Below are 18,649 nucleotides of genomic sequence, written 5' to 3'. Positions count from 1 at the left end.
ATGAGCTAGATTTTACTTTCTAAGGAAATAATAAGATACGTGAGCAAAGATGTTAATACAAAGATGTCACAACATGATATTCAATAGCAAAAAAAAGAGAAAAGTATATAAAAGACTAACAGTGGATAGATTTCAATAAATAATGTTACAGTGATACAATTAAATACTATACAGCTATTCAAGCATGTCATTATTCATATTTAGTATGGAAAGATATTTTGCTATTTTGCTACATGAATAAATGAGGTTGGAAAAAGTATAGGTTTTGTGAATCTGTTGTATGAAAGCTGTCTATAGTTACATGTGTATGTGTGGGGAGGAAAAAGTGTTGTCATTGGTTTTCTGATGATGCACTCACAAAAGACAAGTATTCACATTTTTCAATGTGGCTGATCTGGATTTTCAGGTTTTTCTACAATGAACATGTAGGTTGAACATTCCCTAAGCAGGAGAGTCCCACCTCCAGCATCTCCCGTAGGCCTGGCAATGGCAGGCAGGAAAGACAGAGGAAGGAAGGAGGGAGAAGGGAAGGAGTGAAGGAAGGAGTGAAAAAGGTAAGGAAGAAAGGGAATGAGGGAGGAAGGGAGGAAATGGGGAGGGAAAGAAGGAAAGGAAGGGAAGAGGGAGTGAGTGAGTGAATGAAAGATGGAGAGAAGGAAGAAAGGGAGAGAGGCAGGGAGGAAAGAAAGTCATGCTTTCCTTGAGCTGCCATGGACACTGACTCTTAGGGTCTGGAAGCTCCTGAGATGACAAAGCCGAATGCTCACAAAGAGCTGGAAAGCCTCAAGGAAGTTCTTCAAAATTGCTGGAAGGAACTGTCTCCAGAAGCTTCCCTCCCCATGACAGATAATGAGGAGCAAGTGTTTCTGGCGACTTATGGTGGTGTGAAATCACACAGGAAATCCTGCTCCTCCTCAGGTCCTGGCAGTTTCAGGGCCCCTCCCTAGGCCTTACTTAAAAGGCTGAGGCATCCTTGCAGGAGCAAGCAGACTCCACAGTTCCTGCCAGGAGAAAGGAACATTCTGAGGTATGTTCTGGGGTGCTGGTGGGGCCGGAGCTGTCTCCTTATCCCAGACCCAGAATCTGCTCTGTGGAAGCTGTTCACATGCTAGGGGGCTTGGTGCGGCTGCTTGCTCCCCAGACCCCAGCCAACTCAGCCTCTCTCTCCATGATTTTCTGTTGTTTATTCCAAAATAGGGGAGTCTACACCCTGTGGAGCTCAAGATGGTCCTGAGTGGGGCGCTGTGCTTCCGGTGAGTGTATGAGGCCCTGGTTTGGAGGTCCTCTGGGGGAAGTGAGTTCTGGATAGACCCGTTGTCCAGTTCCGAGCAGGAGGGAGGAAGGGAGGGGCTGCCATTGCAGCTGGGAAATTGTGACTAGCACCTCACTGCTCTTAGAGAAGTTTTCCCAGCCTTTTTCAAACAGGGCCAGGACTGGGGCAAGCCATCTCACAAGGGTTCCCTGATGCTAAGGGGGACAAGTGAACCACCCAGTCTAGAGCTGCAGCCAAGTCTATCCAAGGTGGGAAAGGGAGCCAGGATCCCAGCTCAGAGCTCTGCCATTGACCCCCAGCACAGCGAATTAATGTCAGCTCACCCACTCTTGTGCCCCTACTGCCCTGCTGCTCTTTGGGGATAATAATAAAACAAAACCATGACCATCAGTCAGTCTGTCCACCCACTGGCATGTACCAAGTCAGACACTCTGCCATGCTCTGGGCTTTACAACAAAGGATGAGAGTGGTCCTTTCTCTCAGTCTAATAAAGCACTTCCCACAATGTGTTCTATGGGACTCTATTAGAGGAGTCCCATAGAGGCATCCAGGTGATGCTTTACACAGTAGAGCTCTCTGATCAAGTAAATGCAGGGAATTCTCCTTTCTATATCCTCTCATAAGAGAACCACAGTACAGCTCAGCATATGAGTGACTCTGAGACTTTCTGAAGTAAGGCAAGTTGTTGAATCATATTTAGCCATGTATCGACCCAATTTTTATACTGCATCCTTTTCCCCCATATAACTTTTGGAGAAACCCACTTTAGGATACATCTTTCTCCTTATAGGATGTCAGGAAGTCAACTGAGTTCATAGATGAGAAACAACTTTGAAAAGTAAAATAAAAGAAATTTAAATTTAAAGAAACTCCTCACTTAGTAAGGAATATATGGCCAAATAGAAATACATGTATCTTGAAGAACTGAAGAATCAGGCTTTAATCTGGAAGAAGCTTGGGTGTTATCCAACCCATCATCTTAGTGTAGCAATGGGGAGGCTCTGGCCCAGAGTGGGTGAGAGAGTTGTCTGCTGCAACTCAACAGCACTGGAGGCAGAGCTGGGGCAAGAACCTAGGGCTCTGACTCACTGTGCAGCTTTTCTTCCAATAGGAGATGGGTTGGGGCAGAAAAGGTGGAATAGGGTGAAGAAGCAAACCACAGACTCCAGTGGGAGACTGTGGGGTCATCCTCCTGGTAGGGCATGAGCCCAGCAGGGCTGGGAGAGAAGGCTGTGCTGTTACTTCTGGCACGGTAGGAAGAAAGAGAGACAAAATGCCTGAGATCAGGGTGTTCTCTGGACCGAAGGCATGCTGGAGTGTACACCCTCCCCCTAATGTAGTCCTCACCCCTTCCTGATGTTTCAGAATGAAGGACTCGGCATTGAAGGTTCTTTATCTGCATAATAACCAGCTTCTAGCTGGAGGGCTGCATGCAGGGAAGGTCATTAAAGGTTGGTGATGAAACATGACCCACTTTCCTTGGTCTCTATACACTCTGAGGGAAGGGGGCCTGAAGAGGGCTTAGAATAGTCATAAAGATGAGCACAGGCCTACAGAGCCCAGGCATTCGGGCAGCACAAACCAGCCTCTAAGCAAAGGCAAATAAAATACCACACCTCTCAGCGAAGTGAAGACACAGGCTCTGGGGCCACCTGGAGCTTCTATGCAGAAGTGGGAATGTTTTCCAAGAGGCTTGTCTTGTCATTCCCTTACAGGTAGATTTAGGTCAAGCATTGCATTCCCTGGGAGCCAGTACCAAGCAGAGAACTAAAGTAAACTCTGTATACCTTTTATCCCACATGGGAGTCAGTTTCTGCCTCTCCACCCTGGGTGCCCTCTGCTCTCTGAAGATCCTCAGTCACTCAGAGTGGAGGGACCCAGAGAACAGGTGGCATTGTTGGACCTCCTGCTTGCTCACTCTGCCCCACGCACTGCAACAGGTCCCTCTCTAAAATAGTTAACACCTGCCCACCTGGCGCACATTTGCTGAGCACAGATGCCAGGTAGATATTCAGCTAGGCCATATATGTATGTGTGTGCTTACTGGTGTATGTACGTGTACATGCAGGCATATATGTGTAAGCATATGTGTGCATAAATGTATCTGTGCATAACCGTGTACGTGTGAATGCAGGTATGAATGTGTGAGCATGTGTGTGTATATGTATATGTGTGCATGCATGTATCTGTGTGTATTTGGGTGTGCATATACGTGTCTGATGTATGTGGGTGGTGAGGGGATGTACAGAGAGGAATGAGACCCTCTTTTGCTCTCAGCAGCCTCACAGGGTGTAGAAAGTTGTCCAAGCAACTCCAAATGGGGGCTCATCAAGACAGGCTTCAGAAAAAGGCCTGAGACCCAAGGGCCCTTTTTAAAGGAGGGAGTTGCATCTATTTTGGGGTATAGAGGCTTGAAGATTTGACCCTGAACTAGAGGGTGGGGTGGAGGTGGTACAATGTGCTTCCATGCCTTGATGTCCGCTCTGGGCCAGTGGACTGGAGAGGCCATGTCATGACAGCTGCCAGGAGGCCTCCCTTCTGCCCAGGCTGGGAGCAGGCCATCTCACAGCAGTCCTGTGCCCCAGAGCCCAGGCCAGTGGCAGAAGGAGGGAAAGGCATCCAGGGCCCTGATCTGGCCTCCTTCCCACAGGTGAAGAGATCAGCGTGGTCCCCAGTCGGTGGCTGGATGCCAGCCTGTCCCCCGTCATCCTGGGAGTCCAGGGTGGAAGCCAGTGCCTGTCATGTGGGGCGGGGCAGGAGCCGACTCTAACACTAGAGGTGAGACTTGGGGCATCCTCACTGGGGACTGAGCCACAGATGCTGAGCCCACTGAAGCTGGGCAGCCCACAGCCCTGGTGCTGTGGGACACCCTGGCGGGATTCTGTGGATGGCAGCTCTGCCTCCTCCCCAAAGACCCTGGCCAGCCCTCCCTCTGCCCCTGCTTCTGCCCTCACCTGCCCTGCCCTCCTCTGCTGGCAGCCAGTGAACATCATGGAACTCTATCTTGGTGCCAAGGAATCCAAGAGCTTCACCTTCTACCGGCGGGACATGGGGCTCACCTCCAGCTTTGAGTCAGCCGCCTACCCGGGCTGGTTCCTGTGCACGGTGCCTGAAGCGGATCAGCCTGTCAGACTCACCCAGCTTCCCGACAATGCCGGCTGGAATGCCCCCATCACAGACTTCTACTTCCAGCAGTGTGACTAGGGCAATATGCCCCCCAGAACTCCCTGGGCAGACCAGCTCGGGTGAGGGGTGAGTGGAGGAGACCCATGGCAGACGATCACTCTCTCTGCTCTCAGGACCCCCACCTCTGACTTACTGGGCACCTGGCCACCTTCTCTTCTGGTTCCCAGTTTGGGTAAATTCTGAGATTTGGAGCTCAGTCCCTGGTCCTCCCCTGCTGGATGGTGCTACTGCTGTGGAACCTTGTAAAAACCATGTGGGGTAAACTGGGAATAATATGAAAATATTTCTATGGGGGTTGGGTGGAGGAGTAGTGGGAATCATTCCTGCTTAATGGTAACTGACCAGTGTTACCCTGAGCCCCACAGGCCAACCCGTCCCCGGTTGAGCCTTACAGGGTCAGTAGCTCTCCATATGAAGTCCTGTCACTCACCATTGTGCAGGAGAGGGAGGTGGTCATAGAATTAGGGATCCATGGCCCTCGGCCCAGCCCCACGCCCTTCCCTTTAATCCTGACACTGTCATATGCTACCTTTTCTATCTCTACCCTCATCCTCTTGCTGTGGGCCTGAGGAGGTGGTAATGTCAGAGGAAATGGCTTGAGCTCAGAAGATAAAAAATAAGCAGATCATGCCGATCCTTTTTTAAAAACCCAAGATACAATCAAAATCCCAGATGCTGGTCTCTATTCCCATGAAAAAGTGACATACTGAGAAGAGCAACTTACAAAGTGGCATATATTGCAATTTATTTTAATTTTAAAAATACCTATTTATATATTGCTTCATAGAAAAAAGGTCTGGAAGAGTTTACTTCAATTGTAGCAATGTCAGGGTGGTGGCAGTATAGGTGATTTTTCTTTTAATTCTTTTAATTTATCTGTATTTCCTAATTTTTCTACGACGAAGATCAATTGCTTGTATAATAACAAGAAAAGAAATTAATCTTGAGGTAACCAGAGTAGACATCATCTCTGATTGCCCTCAGCCTCCACTTCCCCAGAGTTAAAATTCAAACTGAATTGAGCTCTGCTACTCTGGTTTGTTGTAGTAGTGATCAGGAAACAGATCTCAGCAAAGCCACTGAGGAGGAGGCTGTGATGAGTTTGTGTGGCTGGAATCTCCTGGGTAAGGAACTTAAAGAACAAAAATCATCTGGTAATTCTTTCCTAGAAGGATCACAGACCCTGGGATTGCAAGGCTTGGGATCCAGTCTCTAAGAAGACTGCTGTACTGATTGAAGAGTGTCCCCTGCAAATTCACATCCTTCTTGGAATCTCAGTCTGTGATATTATTTGGAGATAGAGTCTCTGCAGATGCAGTTAGTTAAGATGAGGTCATGCTGGATGAAGGTAAACCTAAATTCAATATGACTGGTATCCTTGTATGAAAAGGAGAGGACACAGAGACACAGAGGAGATGCAGGGAAGAAAACGATGTAAAGACGAAGGCAGAGGTTGGAGTTATGCGGCCACAAGCCAAGAAACACCAAGGATTGTGACAACCATCAGAAGCTTGAAAGACGCAAAGAAGAATTCTTCCTCAGAGCTTTTAGAGGGATCACGGCTCTGCTGAAACCTTAATCTCAGACTTCTAGCCTCCTGAATGAAGAAAGAATAAATTTCGACTGTTTTAAGCCACCAAGGATAATTGGTTATGGCAGCTCTCGAAAACGAATACAGCTGCTAAAATGATCCCTGTCTCCTCGTGTTCACATTCTGTGTGTATCCCCTCCCACAATGTACCAGAGTTGTCTTTGTGACTAATAGAATATGGCAGAAGTGCTGGCCTGCCACTTCCAAGATTAGGTTATAAAAGACATTGCAGCTTCTACTTGAGCTCTCTCTCTCTGCCACCCACTGCCCCCCAGTCTATCTTGGCTCACTCCCTCTGGGGGAAGCTAGCTGCCATGCTATGAGCAGGCCTGTAAAGAGACTTATGTGGTAAAAAATGACATCTCCTGCCCACAACCACATGAGTGAACCTAGAAGCAGAGACTCTGTGAGATAATCAAAGTTTGTTGTTTTAAGTTGCTCAGTTTTGGTCTAATGTGTTATGCAGCAATAGATAACTAATATGCAGAGAAAGAGAAACAAATGCATTCATTTTATTATTGCGATTTTTTCCAATACTTTTTATTTTCTTTCTCACAATGAACAACTATCCTTCATTCACCCAAATATTCTAATTAAAAGCTAATAATACAACACTTGTTGAATCACCTGGTTCTGCAAGGTTGAGATCCTCTAGTCTTATGTGCCAGGAATCGACTCCAGTGTCCCCACCCAAACCCTGGGGAATGGGAGCCGAAGCCAGAGGAGGAGCCCATATCTGAGCCCCAGGTATTCCACCTGCACCTCACCTGTCGGACCAGCTTGGTAGGTTGAGAGTCCACTGAGGCACTAGCAAGGAGGTGGCCGGGACAGATGGGGCTGCCTCTATGGGCCTCGCCAGCTCCAGCCCAGATTCAACTGAAGTCCTCAGGCAACAGGCAGCACAGCTCCTACCCCAGGCCTCTCAGGGCTGCCAAGAACATGAGCTCCGGATGCCAGGCTGTGTTTCAGACCCTGTTCACACTCTGTTTGTCCATGGGCCCAGAACTTGTATTGTTCTGCTTTTGGGTCCTCCATCCATCCTCTCTGCCTAGATAAATCTCTCATCTTTCAATACCCTGCTAAGATGTCACCTCCTCCAAGAAGCTTTTACTGAGTTGAGACCCCCCCAGCTCTCTGATCTGGCAATGTTTTGTGCGTACCTCCCTGCACTGTAGTACCTTAACTTGGAGTCTGTGGCCCCTGGGATGACCTTAAGGTTAGGGACATGTAAGTTCGTCTCTCAGCACCTTGCATAATGCTTGGCACATAATGGAAACACAATGAGTATATAATGAGGAAACTATTTCTCCACCCTGGAATATTCTCTCCCTCTCCTCCACCCATCTAAACAGGCCCACCCTTAAGGGAGCAGCTTAAATTCCACCTCATTCTTGAAGGTTTCTCCAGCCTGAATTTGTTGGTTCCTCATTTGTAGAATGACAGAACTCAGAAGAGCTTTAGCCAGGATGAGCCGACACAAGTCAGTAGTAAAAGGAGGAATATAAAATGCCTCCTTCAGGAATGTACAGGCTGGACATGATGACCATACAAATGAAAAAGAGTTAGTGGCTTTGGATTTCTGCAATGTTGTTATAAATCACTGGTCTGAACCTGTATTTACAGAGATGCAATACTCACATCATGCGGGGTTTGTACAATTGCAGACACTGAGGAGCAGAGAATGTTCCAAGGTCAGGCTGTAGGGAAGAGGCTACAATGTGGGAGGTATTATCCTGAAAAAAGCAATGCACAGGGAGCCCTCTTCCAGCACTTAAAGGCTTGCCAAGTAGAGGAATATGCTTGTTCTGTGTAATTTAAGAACACACAAGCAGAACCAATGGGTGCAAATTATGTGGAGGCTGTTTTTCCTATATGACCCCCATATTTTAACCACAAAGACCACAAACATTGGTAGTGCTTCTTCAAGAGGTTGTGTGGTCCCTGACCCTGGAGGTGTTGAGGCAGAACCTAATTAACAAATTTCTCAGGGATGCCATAGCACAGATTTCTCCAATTGGAGGGAGACTATGATTCCATGTCTATGAGATGGAGTTTCACTCTGTTGCCAAGGCTGGAGTACAGTGGTGAGATCTTGGCCCACTGCAACCTCTGCCTCCCAGGTTCAAGTGATTCTCCTGCCTCAGCCTCCTGAGTAGCTGGGCCTATGGGTGCATGCCACCATGTCTGGCTAATTTTTGTATTTTTAGTAGACACGAGGTTTCACTGTGTTGGCCAGGCTGGTCTTGAACTCCTGACCTCAAGTGATCTGCCTGCTTTGGCCTCCCAAATTGTTGGGATACACGCATGAGCCACTACGCCCAGCCTAAAGTCCTTTCAATTTTAAGATTTTTTTTGCCCAAGGAGCTTCTCTGACACTATTGTTTTCAACATGCCCTTAGCCCACAGCTTAGAGAGTCTGGTCTTCTTAATTATCCTTTCAAGTGTTTATGACTTAGTTCCTCAGCTAGACTGTAAAACTACTTAACAACAGGGACTGTGTATTGAATGTCTTTGTCACACAGCAGTGTAAATGCTGGGTAAACACTCATTGGTTGCCTGACATAGTAACTCATGCTTTAATTCTTCCCATAGAAGGGTGAGAGATTGGGAGAGTGGAAGAATGATTACTGGCCTCAGAAAGCAGAAATCTGGTCCCATTTCTGCCCATCTTTTCTCATTTCTCATCCTGTAGGTATCTGAGTCTTAGACCCACCTATCCCACTTCCTCAAGAAGTCCTTGGTGGAACTTTGCAAATGACCAAAGAGGAAGAATTACAATAAGGTTGTTAGTTTCCAGAGAACATTACACCTAAGCTTCTCCACCTTTGTGATGGATGGATAGATGGATGGATGGATGGATGGATGGATGGATGGATGGACAGAAGGACAGAAGGGTGGATGGATGGATGAATGGATGGGCAAATGGGTGGATGGATGGATGGATGGATGAATGATGGATGGATGGAAGAATGGACAGATGGGCAGATAGATGAACAGATGGGTGGCTGGGTGGGTAGATGGATGGATGAATTGAGTCAAGTAATGTCAATTAGAGACCTGAGTGTTCTTTCCTGTGTGCTCTGCTCACACTGTCATATTTCCTATGGCACATGATGGCTGCTCAGTCTCAGGGTGAATCTGAGGTCAGTATCTTTGCAGTTGGGTTTCCTTAGATGTTCTGTCCCATCAAGATGGTACCAACTAATTAAACTCACTGAAAAGCAGAGATTCCCTTCTCATCTTTCCAAACAGAGCCACACTCACAGTGCTATCAGCCCCTTCTCTTACTCTGGCTGTCTGGCCACAGCCTGGATTCAGGCATCAGAGTTCATTCTGTCCTTGGGTTTGCCAGACATACTCTCTTGCATTCACCAGCTCTTCAAGCCTGGGATGGAGCCTCACGGGGCACCAAAGATGTCTGACCCCCAGCACTGTTTATCTGGCTGCAAACCCACTAATAACATAGTCAATGACAGTAGGTACAGAGCAGGGGCCCCATACCTTGTTTCTGCCAAGGCTTTATGGATGACTCTCTCCCCCTTCAACAAATGCTCATTAATATTCCCACCGTCTTATTATTCATACTGTATCAAAGACGTTGTGAAATCCCCAGGCTCTTCTTCCTTCATGTCCTGCAGCCAATTATAGAGATTGGTGCAGGCCTGACCCACCCTTACCAGAGAATATAAACACAGTGCAATGCACTGGAGAAATCAGTTGGAGTCTCCAGGGATAAGGGTTCCAGGCACCCAGGATCTGCAGGTCAGTGATGGACAGGCAGTATTCTCTCTCTCTTTTCTTTCTTTTCTGCTCTCTCCTGTCAATATCTCTGATAGGCCCTCTATCCCTTCACTCCTCCTGGCAAGCTGTCTAGGTAACAAGATATTCCCCTCATAGAACATGGTGGGACATCAAAAACATTTAGGAGCACATAAAGGGATTTGAGGAGAAGGAATAGGTTAAGCCAAATCAAGATTTTTTAACTACTTAGAACTATTGACTTTCGAAAGTAATCTCAAAAGAAATCATCTGGGCCAGTGGTATTCAAACTGTGTTTGGTGGAAGCTTGAGAGTTGTTTTTTTTAAAAATTTTTTTTTTTAATTTTTATTTATTTATTTATTTTTTGCTCCTTTGGAGCTCCTCAGTGTCTTCTTTGTAGGCAAGAGAAATACTAGCAGGTCTCCACTGCTTCCTGTGTCAGCAAAGCAGGTGCCCTTTATCCTTCATACAATCATTAGAATTCTGCATAAAATTGTATTGTGAAACTTAAAACAGTTTTGAAAGATAGCTTACTCAATCTTTCCATCCAATGATAATAAGTTGAAGGCCCAGGGATAAAAGGTGGCAAGATAAATTGGTAGCAGAGCTAGGTCTAGGACTCAGCCTTTCCAGTCAAAGTCTGCTGTGTGTGTGTTTCTATGTCCTGGCCATAAGGACCAGGGTATTTCAATTAGGGTGGCTGGAGAGAGCTTCAAGTGAGCTGTAAGCCATGCTTCATGACTTCAAGATCTTATTAACTTTTATAAGGGAAACAAATGTCTTTATGTACAACAATAAATAATACAGTAAAATTTAATAGGAGCTCAGAGTAGAGTTACAATAGTAAAGGAAAGATTCATTAAACTCTGACTCATGGAATTATAAATAGTTTGGCCTAGAAAGAACCTTCAAAACCACCTAATCTAATCCCATGAATTTGGCCTAGAAAGAACCTTCATAACCACATAATCTAATCCCATTAATTTATAGATGCTGAAACTGAGGGTTGGAGGTTAAAAGACATAACCCCGTATGTCTAAGCTGTAACTCTGCACTGGTAATTAATTTGATAGAACTAGATACTGAGCCCATCTATATTGATACCATCTCCAGTGATCTTAATATCAAAAGATCTGAATGGATGACAATTAGAGGGGGTGACTTTTGAGGCAGGGAGAACAATGGGACACCTGTGAGTATCTCCACTGAGAAGATAAGAAAGGAATTATGTTGCCAGGAGGCGTGGTTTGGTGTCCATGGAGAAGTGAGATGCTATCACACAAGAAAATCAGAGTCAAATGGTAGTAAAATAATCAATCACTATAGATTCTAGAGCTGGGCAGGGATGTGGTGAAAAAAGCCTTTAGAACGTGGGTCCAGATTCCTCACATGGGTTGGAATGAATGAAAGGTAGAAAAACCAGGAATACAAGTACAGTAGTAACGGCGATTAAGAACACAAAGTTGTATTTTAAAGAAAGAACCTATAGGGACTTGATAAGTTAGACATTGAGTCAGGAGAAGTGGGAGATATTGTCAATGAGTCTCAGGTTTTGAATATCACTGGTGAGAGGAATATTATGACAATGAGACAAATGAAATTGGGAGGAATGTGTGGGCTGGGAGAAGATAATTAACTTAATCTTAAATATATGTGTTTGGATGTCAGCAGGATGTCCAAAGTGAGCTGTCCTGTAGGCTGCAGGAGGTAAAGTGGGATGTGCAGTCTAAATTTGGGAGGCATTAGCCCAAGATAATCATTGCAGCTGTAGAAGTCAATGAATTGCAGCTTCATATAATATGAAATAGAAGTGCTTAGGACCTTGTTAGCCTTAGGGGTGGTCCCAGAAGGAGGTGAAATCTACAATGGGAGAAAGAGGTGTGAAGGGAGTCATTCAATGTCAAGGGTTCCAAGGAGGCAATGACCAAATATCAAAGGAATCAAAAGAATCTTTGGATCTAGCTCCACAGAGGTTACTATTGGTCTTGGAGAGAACATCCTACATAGATACTGTGCAAGAGAATGAGGGGAGGATAGGACAGTGTGCTGTGCAAAAGAACATGGGGAAAGCCCAAGTTTAGTTGGTAGGGGTGCTTGAGCCAGGACAGGTGAATTGAGGAGGTCTGACAGCCAGATGCCATGTCCAGGGAGAAATGAGAGGAAGAAAACAGGGATATAGACTGAAGTTCAGTGAAAAGTCATCTGAGGACAATAGGGAGGGGAAGCTTTGGGGATGAGGCCTATGGCACATTGGGAAGGACTTGGCACACAGCAGAGGCTCAGCACCAAGACCCAAGCTCTCTAATGGACCAGACACTAGCTTCCTACTCCTACTCACTTCATCACAATCTATCAGAACCCAGGCAGAGGGAGCTGAATAGGGGAGCCTTTGGGAGAGACACTGTACATTTTGACTGTGCCAGAATGGGAGGTTTCTAGGGCCCATGGGATCCAGCTGGACTGGACCAGCACTGAATTTCTTCCAACTCTTTGAGCTGACACTGACCCAGAGTGGGAGTCATCAGCTTGCTGTCCAGCTTCACCCAGGGCCCTCCACTTAGTCTGCCCCACCTAGATCTGGGCACAGCTACCACACTGCCCACTGTCCTACTGCCACAACCAAAGAAGCCCCAGTGGTTTGGCCAAGGGAAGCCCATCACCAAGTGGGCTTACGTTGAGACCATGATGCTGTTGAGTTATCTGTATCAGGGGACTGTCTGGTCCTTTAGGACTCAAAGTGCTGGCCAGGAGGAACCAGCAGCATTTGACATCACCTGGTTGCATATTTGAAATGTACAGTCTCAGGTCCCAAACCAGGTCTGAAAAATCAGAATCTGTATTTTAACAAGAAAGGCTGCAGGTGGTTTATATATGTATTAATGAGTGTGAAGAATAAAAGTACACCAGTTCCCAAGCAGCCTGGCTGATTGCTGGAATCACTCCAAGTCCTACTGAATTAGAACCTTCAGCCCAGGAAATAGTAATTATACAGAGTCCCCCAGGTGATGCAGATGGGCAGGTACATTTAGGAGCAAATGACTTTAACTGCACACTTCATTAAAAAAATGTTGAAACTTACTTGATGCTACAAAGGAAATTTATGTCCATTACAGGAAAATTGTTGATATGTTTAAAAAATTACTCATGAAGCCATAGGTAAGTGGTGCAACAACACGAGTAACGTTTCTATGTATGTGTCTCTCTCTATGTGTGGATTTAAATAGAATTATAATGTATACTTGATTTATAATCTGCATTTTTCACCTAACATATTTTGAAATATTTTATGTGATAAAACAGGCTTCTACAATATCTTTAACAAACACATACATCCTTATTTATTGAAGTTTACCATAATTTCTTAGCCAATTATCTATTACTGAAAATTTAGATTTTTTCAACTTCTCACTACTGTAAAAAATTATGCAGTGAACATTTTTGTAAGTAAACATTTGGGCAATCCATTATTTTCCCTAAGAATAAGGGAAACACATGCAATCACAAAGTATACAGAATGCTTTAAGACTTTGATTCACAGTGCCAACATCCCTCAGAATTTGCAATTTTCAGTCCCTTTTATCCTTCACTCTAAGTCTCAAAGTCATACCCCAAGGCCTGGGGACAGAAAATGACTTGTCCAAAGTGACAGTGGCAGACCCAGTACTAAAAGCCACCTTGGCTATAGTCCTGTTTCTGGAACTCGAGTGCTGAGGTGGTTGGAAGCCGTGCCCTCAGCACCCACCTGTTCCTCCTCACCTGCCCCCGCAAGGTCCCCCAGCATCACTCTATTCCTCGCTGATCCCTATTACTTTCTTCCACCTGCCTTCTTCCTTTCACTTCTCTCATTTTCTTCTTTCTTATATTTTTTCTTCTCTATTCCCTTCTTATTTGGTGAGAATCAGATCTACTCGTTAAACCTCAGCCCTAGTCATACTTGCATTACTTTCCTGAGCTAATTTCCAGCTTCTGATTAGCTCTGGGTTTAATTCCATGCTAAATTCTGTACTGGCCTTTCCAATGGGTGATCACTTTAGGGAAGAGCTCTAGGACAGGATAACCCATCGGGAAGGAGCAGAGTCATGTGAAGCTGTGTGGCCTGGCATTTATACAGGGCCACCATCTTCACTTTAGATTGTTCGCCCTCAAAAACACAAGTGCCATTTTCCATCTGGAACAGAATGGGGGGGTTTGGACGGGCTGTTTTCAGCAGTCTTGGCCAAGCATTTCTAGTCGCTAGGAATGATGCTTTCCAACTCTCTGCGGGGACTCCACCAGCCTCACTGCCGCTGGAGACTCCTTCTAGTTGTGCTCTCTTCTTTCACTCTGGGCTGTAGTTATCTAACCCTTGACTAGTTATAGGGGCGGGGGTGTGTTGCCCTGTTGGCCCAAAGGGCAGTGGGACTGGGTTTGAGCTGGGCTTATCCTCCAACTGTGAGGGAGGCTACAGCACACTCCACCCCACTCTCAGGGCTGGGAAGTGTTGTGGCTCAGCTATTTGGGGAATCTGTTTTCCGGTTTCTCAGAACCAGCGCAAGCACACACGTTCCAGGCTCACAACCCTGGTGGCTGGACTTGCTCCCGGATAGCCTCAGTCAGGAAGAAGCAGAGCTGCCTGGAGCCTGCTGGGTTGGTGGAAGCCTTGGTGGATTCTGGCAGGCCAATTATAGGTGAATGACCTGGGGTACCTGTGCAGCCTGTGGCTGAGTGGTTCTGAGCCCCAGCATGTCTGCCCCTGGCTTCACCCAGCCTCCTTTTGTAACCGCCCTTCTCTCCTCCCCATCAGCGAGGACCGGACACCACTGACTGCAGGAATGTGTTCTCTCCCCATGGCAAGATACTACATGTAAGTTGTCCTGGCATGTCCCTGCTTTCCCAACCAGGAGGTCTGGGGATCACTTGGGAAGAGGAAAGGAATGCTGAGTTAGAGGATGAGGCTCCTTCTCACCTTAGAAATTGCAAGTGCCCCATAATTAAGCTTCATCATCACCACAGTAGCAACAGCTCTTTCCTGAATGTCGGCAAGATGCCAGCCAATCTACTGCCTCATCTCTGTCCCAAAAAGTCTATAAGGGAGTGTTATTAACCCCATTTTACAGATCTGGAAGCTGAGGCTTAAAGAGGGTAAATAACTTCCCCCATGTCACACAGCTACCAAAAAGCAGAGCCAGGAATCAGACTTCATGTCCTCTGTGCCACTCCATCCGCCTTTCTGAACTCTCAGAAACAGTTCTGAATCTCAATGACAGCATCTTGATGGTGGTCCCTGTGGCCTTTACTCTCAGTTTGGGCTTCTAACACTTACTTACATTTCATCTCATTTGAGATTTGCATCCTTCCTTATATTTTACTACTTTGTTGTCTGTGATTTTGTCATAAGCTCCTTTGAGGAAGGAGGTGAGGCATAAGAAAAACAAAGTAGGACTCTGGGATGCATTTTCTCTGCTCCTCCCATGGACCCTGTAATGTCCAGGGTTGTGTCCTGGACAAGGTGGGTGGGGAGCAGTCCTGGTCTCAAGGAGATGACAGCCTGGCTGCGAAGCAAGACACATACATAGGAAGCACACAAATGACAAAACAGATGTCAGCACTTCAGGACAACTAACCTGGGTTCTGGTCTCCAAACAGAATGCTGCTGGCATGTGAGTTGTCACATCTGGGTTGTCAAGGTTGGAGGGGAAATGCCAGTTAGCAAGCCCAGGATCTTTTTGGAAGTTTATTTTTATTGTGCAAGTGAACCTGCTTTAAACACGTATAGTCATTAGCTAAGAGTATTATCATGAGCTGCTATTGAGATAGAAAAATCTCCTGAAGGTGGTGGAATTGGTCCAGAGGTTCCGCCCTAAAAGGTTAATGAGAGCTCTCCAGCCCTGACAGCGGCTGACAGGCATCTTTGAAATCAGCCAGGTGACTGAGTTAATAACCTGCATGACTTTAAAGTCTTTAAAATATCTGAAAAGCAACTCACACTTCAGTATACACTCAATTAATCCCTGTACTAAAGAGAATAAACATTTATAAACAATTAGGGAAGGCCCAAAAAATTTAAGAGAAGGTTCACCATATCCTAAAGTCATCTGAGCCTCACTAAGAAGTTTCTCAGGAAGCCAGAAACATTTTCTCTACCCCTCTGTCAGAGGGCATTGGCTCTCCATTCTCCTCTGAAGGCCTCCCCAAGCCATGACAAGGCAGGAAGCACAGCCTCTGAAAAGCACGAACACAGGAGACCTTCCTTGCTTTAAAGCTGGCCTGGCCTTTACCTGCTCTTGGGCGTGATCGTTCCCCTCTTACCACCTGTGAAGGAGAGAAAATCCTCCAAATGCTCAAGTTGGTGATTCAGAGCATGGAGGTGGCAGGGCTTGGGGGCCAGTGGTGCATAAAGGGAGTGGGCCATCAGCACTGTCATACTGTTTCAGAATTAAATATGCAGACCAGAAGGCTCTATACACGAGAGATGGCCAGCTCCTAGTGGGAGATCCTGTTGCAGACAGCTGCTGTGCAGGTGAGTGAGCTTCTGGGGCCTCCACCCCATGCTCCATCTGTCATAGGCCCTCCCTTCTCTTCTTCCCTTTCCTCTCCAGCAGAGGGTCAGCAGCTAGCTACCCCCAGTGACAGTGAGAAGGGCCAGAGAGCAGCTGTGGCCTCTCATAGTTAGGGGGCATGACTCCTGCAGACGTCCTGGCTCACCCTCCAGTCTGCATGCAGGGCCAGGCCAGGTGTGCCCATGCTCAGTTCCTTCCTGCCTGAGCCTTTACCTGCAAAGAGCCTGCAACTTGGGGCTCCCTTGTCCCTTGACTCTTCTCTCTCTTCCCTCCTAGAGAAGATCTGCATACTCCCTAACAGAGGCCTGGACCGCACCAAGGTCCCCATCTTCCTGGGGATCCAGGGAGGGAGCCGCTGCCTGGCATGTGTGGAGACAGGAGAGGGGCCTTCCCTACAGCTGGAGGTGAGAAGCCTCTCCCCATTCTAGGGGACACTGCAGACCTGGCCTGGCCGCAGGGATGCTCTGGCATCTTTGTGCCTCTCTGTGGATTCCCAGCCAGGTCCACATGTCCTCCTCCCTCAGGTTTCCACCATCTCTCTCTGCACCTAGCACCAAGAGTCTTGCCCTCTAGAATCTGCAGAAGGCAGTTCCTTGGGTAAAACCCAGCCCTGTCAGGTCCTTCTTTGGCCAAGCCCCAGAAGCCTCCAGGGTTAACACCTCCATCAGCACCCTCATTCTGCAGCCATCCACCTTGCCCCCACAGGATGTGAACATTGAGGAACTGTACAAAGGTGGTGAAGAGGCCACACGCTTCACCTTCTTCCAGAGCAGCTCAGGCTCCGCCTTCAGGCTCGAGGCTGCTGCCTGGCCTGGCTGGTTCCTGTGTGGCCCGGCAGAGCCCCAGCAGCCAGTACAGCTCACGAAGGAGAATGAGCCCTCGGCCCGTACTGAGTTCTACTTTGAACAGAGCCGGTAGGGAGACAGGAGGCTGTGTTTCAGCCTGGTGCCCACAAATCAAGCTCATTCTGCTCAGGGTCTATGGAAGGCAGAATAATGTCCCCCCAAATATGTCCACATCCTAATCCCAAGATCTGTGCATATGTTACCATACATGGCCAAAGGGGTTTTGCAAATGTGATTATGTTAAGGATCTTGAGATGAGGAGACAATCCTGGGTTATCCTGGTGGTCTCAGTATAATCGCAAGGGTCCTTGTGAGATGGAGTCAGGAAGGGAGAGTCAGAGAGAGACTGGAAGATACCATGCTTCTAATTTTGAAGATGGAGTCAGGGGCTTTGAGCCAACAAATGCAGGGGTTTTTAGAATGTGGACAAGCCAAGGGAACGGGTTCTCCTCTAGAGGCTCCAGAAGTAACACAGCTCTGCTGACACCCGGATTTCACCTCAGCAACACCCATTTCAGACTTCTGACCTCCACAACTCTAAAATAATAAACTTGTGTTATTGTAAACCACTAAGTTTGTGGTAATTTGTTATAGCAGCCATAGAAAACTACTACAGAGCCTCATTCGACCCTGTGTCCAGTGTTTGATGCAAGAGACTTGGTGAGTTCTGAGAAGGCTACCTGCAGCTTCTTCTCCAGTCTGTCTGCTATGGAGCCTCTAGAAACAACCAAGAAGCCCCAGGCAGAACTCAGTGTCCTCTGCGCAGGGACAAAGCCTTGGGCTGCTTACAATTTAAATTCTAGCTCAAGTCTTGTGATTTTCTACTAGATACTTCACAGTGAATCTATAATTCCGTTGTTGACTGTTGGTACTGTCCGCTATCTGCCAGTTGCTTTGAGTGTGCAAAGCAAGGAGTAGCAAGGACCAGGCAATGTGTGTGTCCTTGATGTGTTGAGCTGAAGGTTACAGTGGAGTCCCTACATTGAGGTGACTTGATATAGTTGGGAGTACAGGGCTGGAATTTAGCTGAGAGTTTGCAATTGGAATTCATATCATCCTCAGAGCTTAAACACTTCTCTATTTCATGGAGAATATTTGGTTGGGCTCAAGCTAGAGCAGAAAGTCCGTGGTATCAGGACTCAGAGAAGGCATGGGCTGCTGGCGCTCTCCCTCTGGTGTATTCATTCACCTAGCATGTTCTGAGTTCCGATCATAGGACAGCAATTTTAAGAACCATCTGTCGTCATCCTCAGAATGACTCTTCAAGGCAAGCATTTTCACCTGCAGTTGACAGATGAGGAAACTGGACTACGAGAAGTGAAATAACTTGCTGAAGGTCATATGGACAATCCGTGTTGGAACTCAAGATAAAACTTGGTACAGCTGACCTCAATGCCATTTTGCAAATTTTTATTCCACTTAAGGAGCTCAGGATAGAATAGTGAATAGAACCAA

The 18,649-nt window shown here is 46.7% G+C and overlaps 2 protein-coding genes across 5 annotated transcripts; both read left to right on the top strand.

The window, feature by feature from the left end:
• The first annotated feature begins 454 nt into the window (after positions 1 to 454).
• IL36RN (interleukin 36 receptor antagonist) lies at positions 455 to 6,548 on the top strand. 3 transcript variants are annotated; one of them, XM_017891473.1, is made up of 6 exons: positions 973 to 1,027; positions 1,198 to 1,253; positions 2,639 to 2,724; positions 3,924 to 4,051; positions 4,253 to 4,525; positions 5,629 to 6,548. In XM_017891473.1, exons 2-5 carry the CDS (start codon positions 1,225 to 1,227, stop codon positions 4,475 to 4,477), a joined length of 468 nt encoding a protein of 155 aa, XP_017746962.1. In that variant the 5' UTR covers positions 973 to 1,027; positions 1,198 to 1,224; the 3' UTR covers positions 4,478 to 4,525; positions 5,629 to 6,548. The 3 variants fall into 3 exon arrangements, with proteins under 3 accessions (XP_017746963.1, XP_017746962.1, XP_017746964.1); XM_017891474.1 differs by lacking the exon at positions 973 to 1,027 and adding an exon at positions 455 to 554 and having other exon boundaries at positions 4,253 to 6,548; XM_017891475.1 differs by lacking the exon at positions 5,629 to 6,548 and having other exon boundaries at positions 4,289 to 5,245.
• Positions 6,549 to 9,765: 3,217 nt separating this feature from the next.
• Positions 9,766 to 17,767, top strand: IL1F10 (interleukin 1 family member 10). 2 transcript variants are annotated; one of them, XM_017891476.1, is made up of 5 exons: positions 9,766 to 9,812; positions 14,594 to 14,653; positions 16,224 to 16,309; positions 16,626 to 16,753; positions 17,055 to 17,767. In XM_017891476.1, the coding sequence occupies exons 2-5, from the start codon at positions 14,622 to 14,624 to the stop codon at positions 17,265 to 17,267; spliced, it is 459 nt and encodes a 152-aa protein (XP_017746965.1). In that variant the 5' UTR covers positions 9,766 to 9,812; positions 14,594 to 14,621; the 3' UTR covers positions 17,268 to 17,767. The 2 variants fall into 2 exon arrangements, with proteins under 2 accessions (XP_017746965.1, XP_017746966.1); XM_017891477.1 differs by lacking the exon at positions 9,766 to 9,812 and adding an exon at positions 14,249 to 14,477.
• Positions 17,768 to 18,649: the final 882 nt, after the last annotated feature.

The sequence above is a fragment of the Rhinopithecus bieti genome, unplaced genomic scaffold (assembly GCF_001698545.2).
Source record: "Rhinopithecus bieti isolate Rb0 unplaced genomic scaffold, ASM169854v2 scaffold_20362, whole genome shotgun sequence".
NCBI lineage: Eukaryota > Metazoa > Chordata > Mammalia > Primates > Cercopithecidae > Rhinopithecus > Rhinopithecus bieti.
This window is presented reverse-complemented; position numbering and strand designations above follow the sequence as displayed.

Bases quoted from the DNA above. Each gene is read 5' to 3' on its own strand.
- IL36RN (XM_017891474.1), top strand. From the start codon at position 1,225: ATGGTCCTGAGTGGGGCGCTGTGCTTCCG. The intron at 1,254-2,638 runs GTGAGTGTATGA...CTGATGTTTCAG, and splicing joins AGTGGGGCGCTGTGCTTCCG to AATGAAGGACTCGGCATTGA. The intron at 4,052-4,252 runs GTGAGACTTGGG...CTCTGCTGGCAG, and splicing joins AGCCGACTCTAACACTAGAG to CCAGTGAACATCATGGAACT.
- IL1F10 (XM_017891476.1), top strand. From the start codon at position 14,622: ATGTGTTCTCTCCCCATGGCAAGATACTACAT. The intron at 16,310-16,625 runs GTGAGTGAGCTT...CTTCCCTCCTAG, and splicing joins TGCAGACAGCTGCTGTGCAG to AGAAGATCTGCATACTCCCT. The intron at 16,754-17,054 runs GTGAGAAGCCTC...TTGCCCCCACAG, and splicing joins GGCCTTCCCTACAGCTGGAG to GATGTGAACATTGAGGAACT.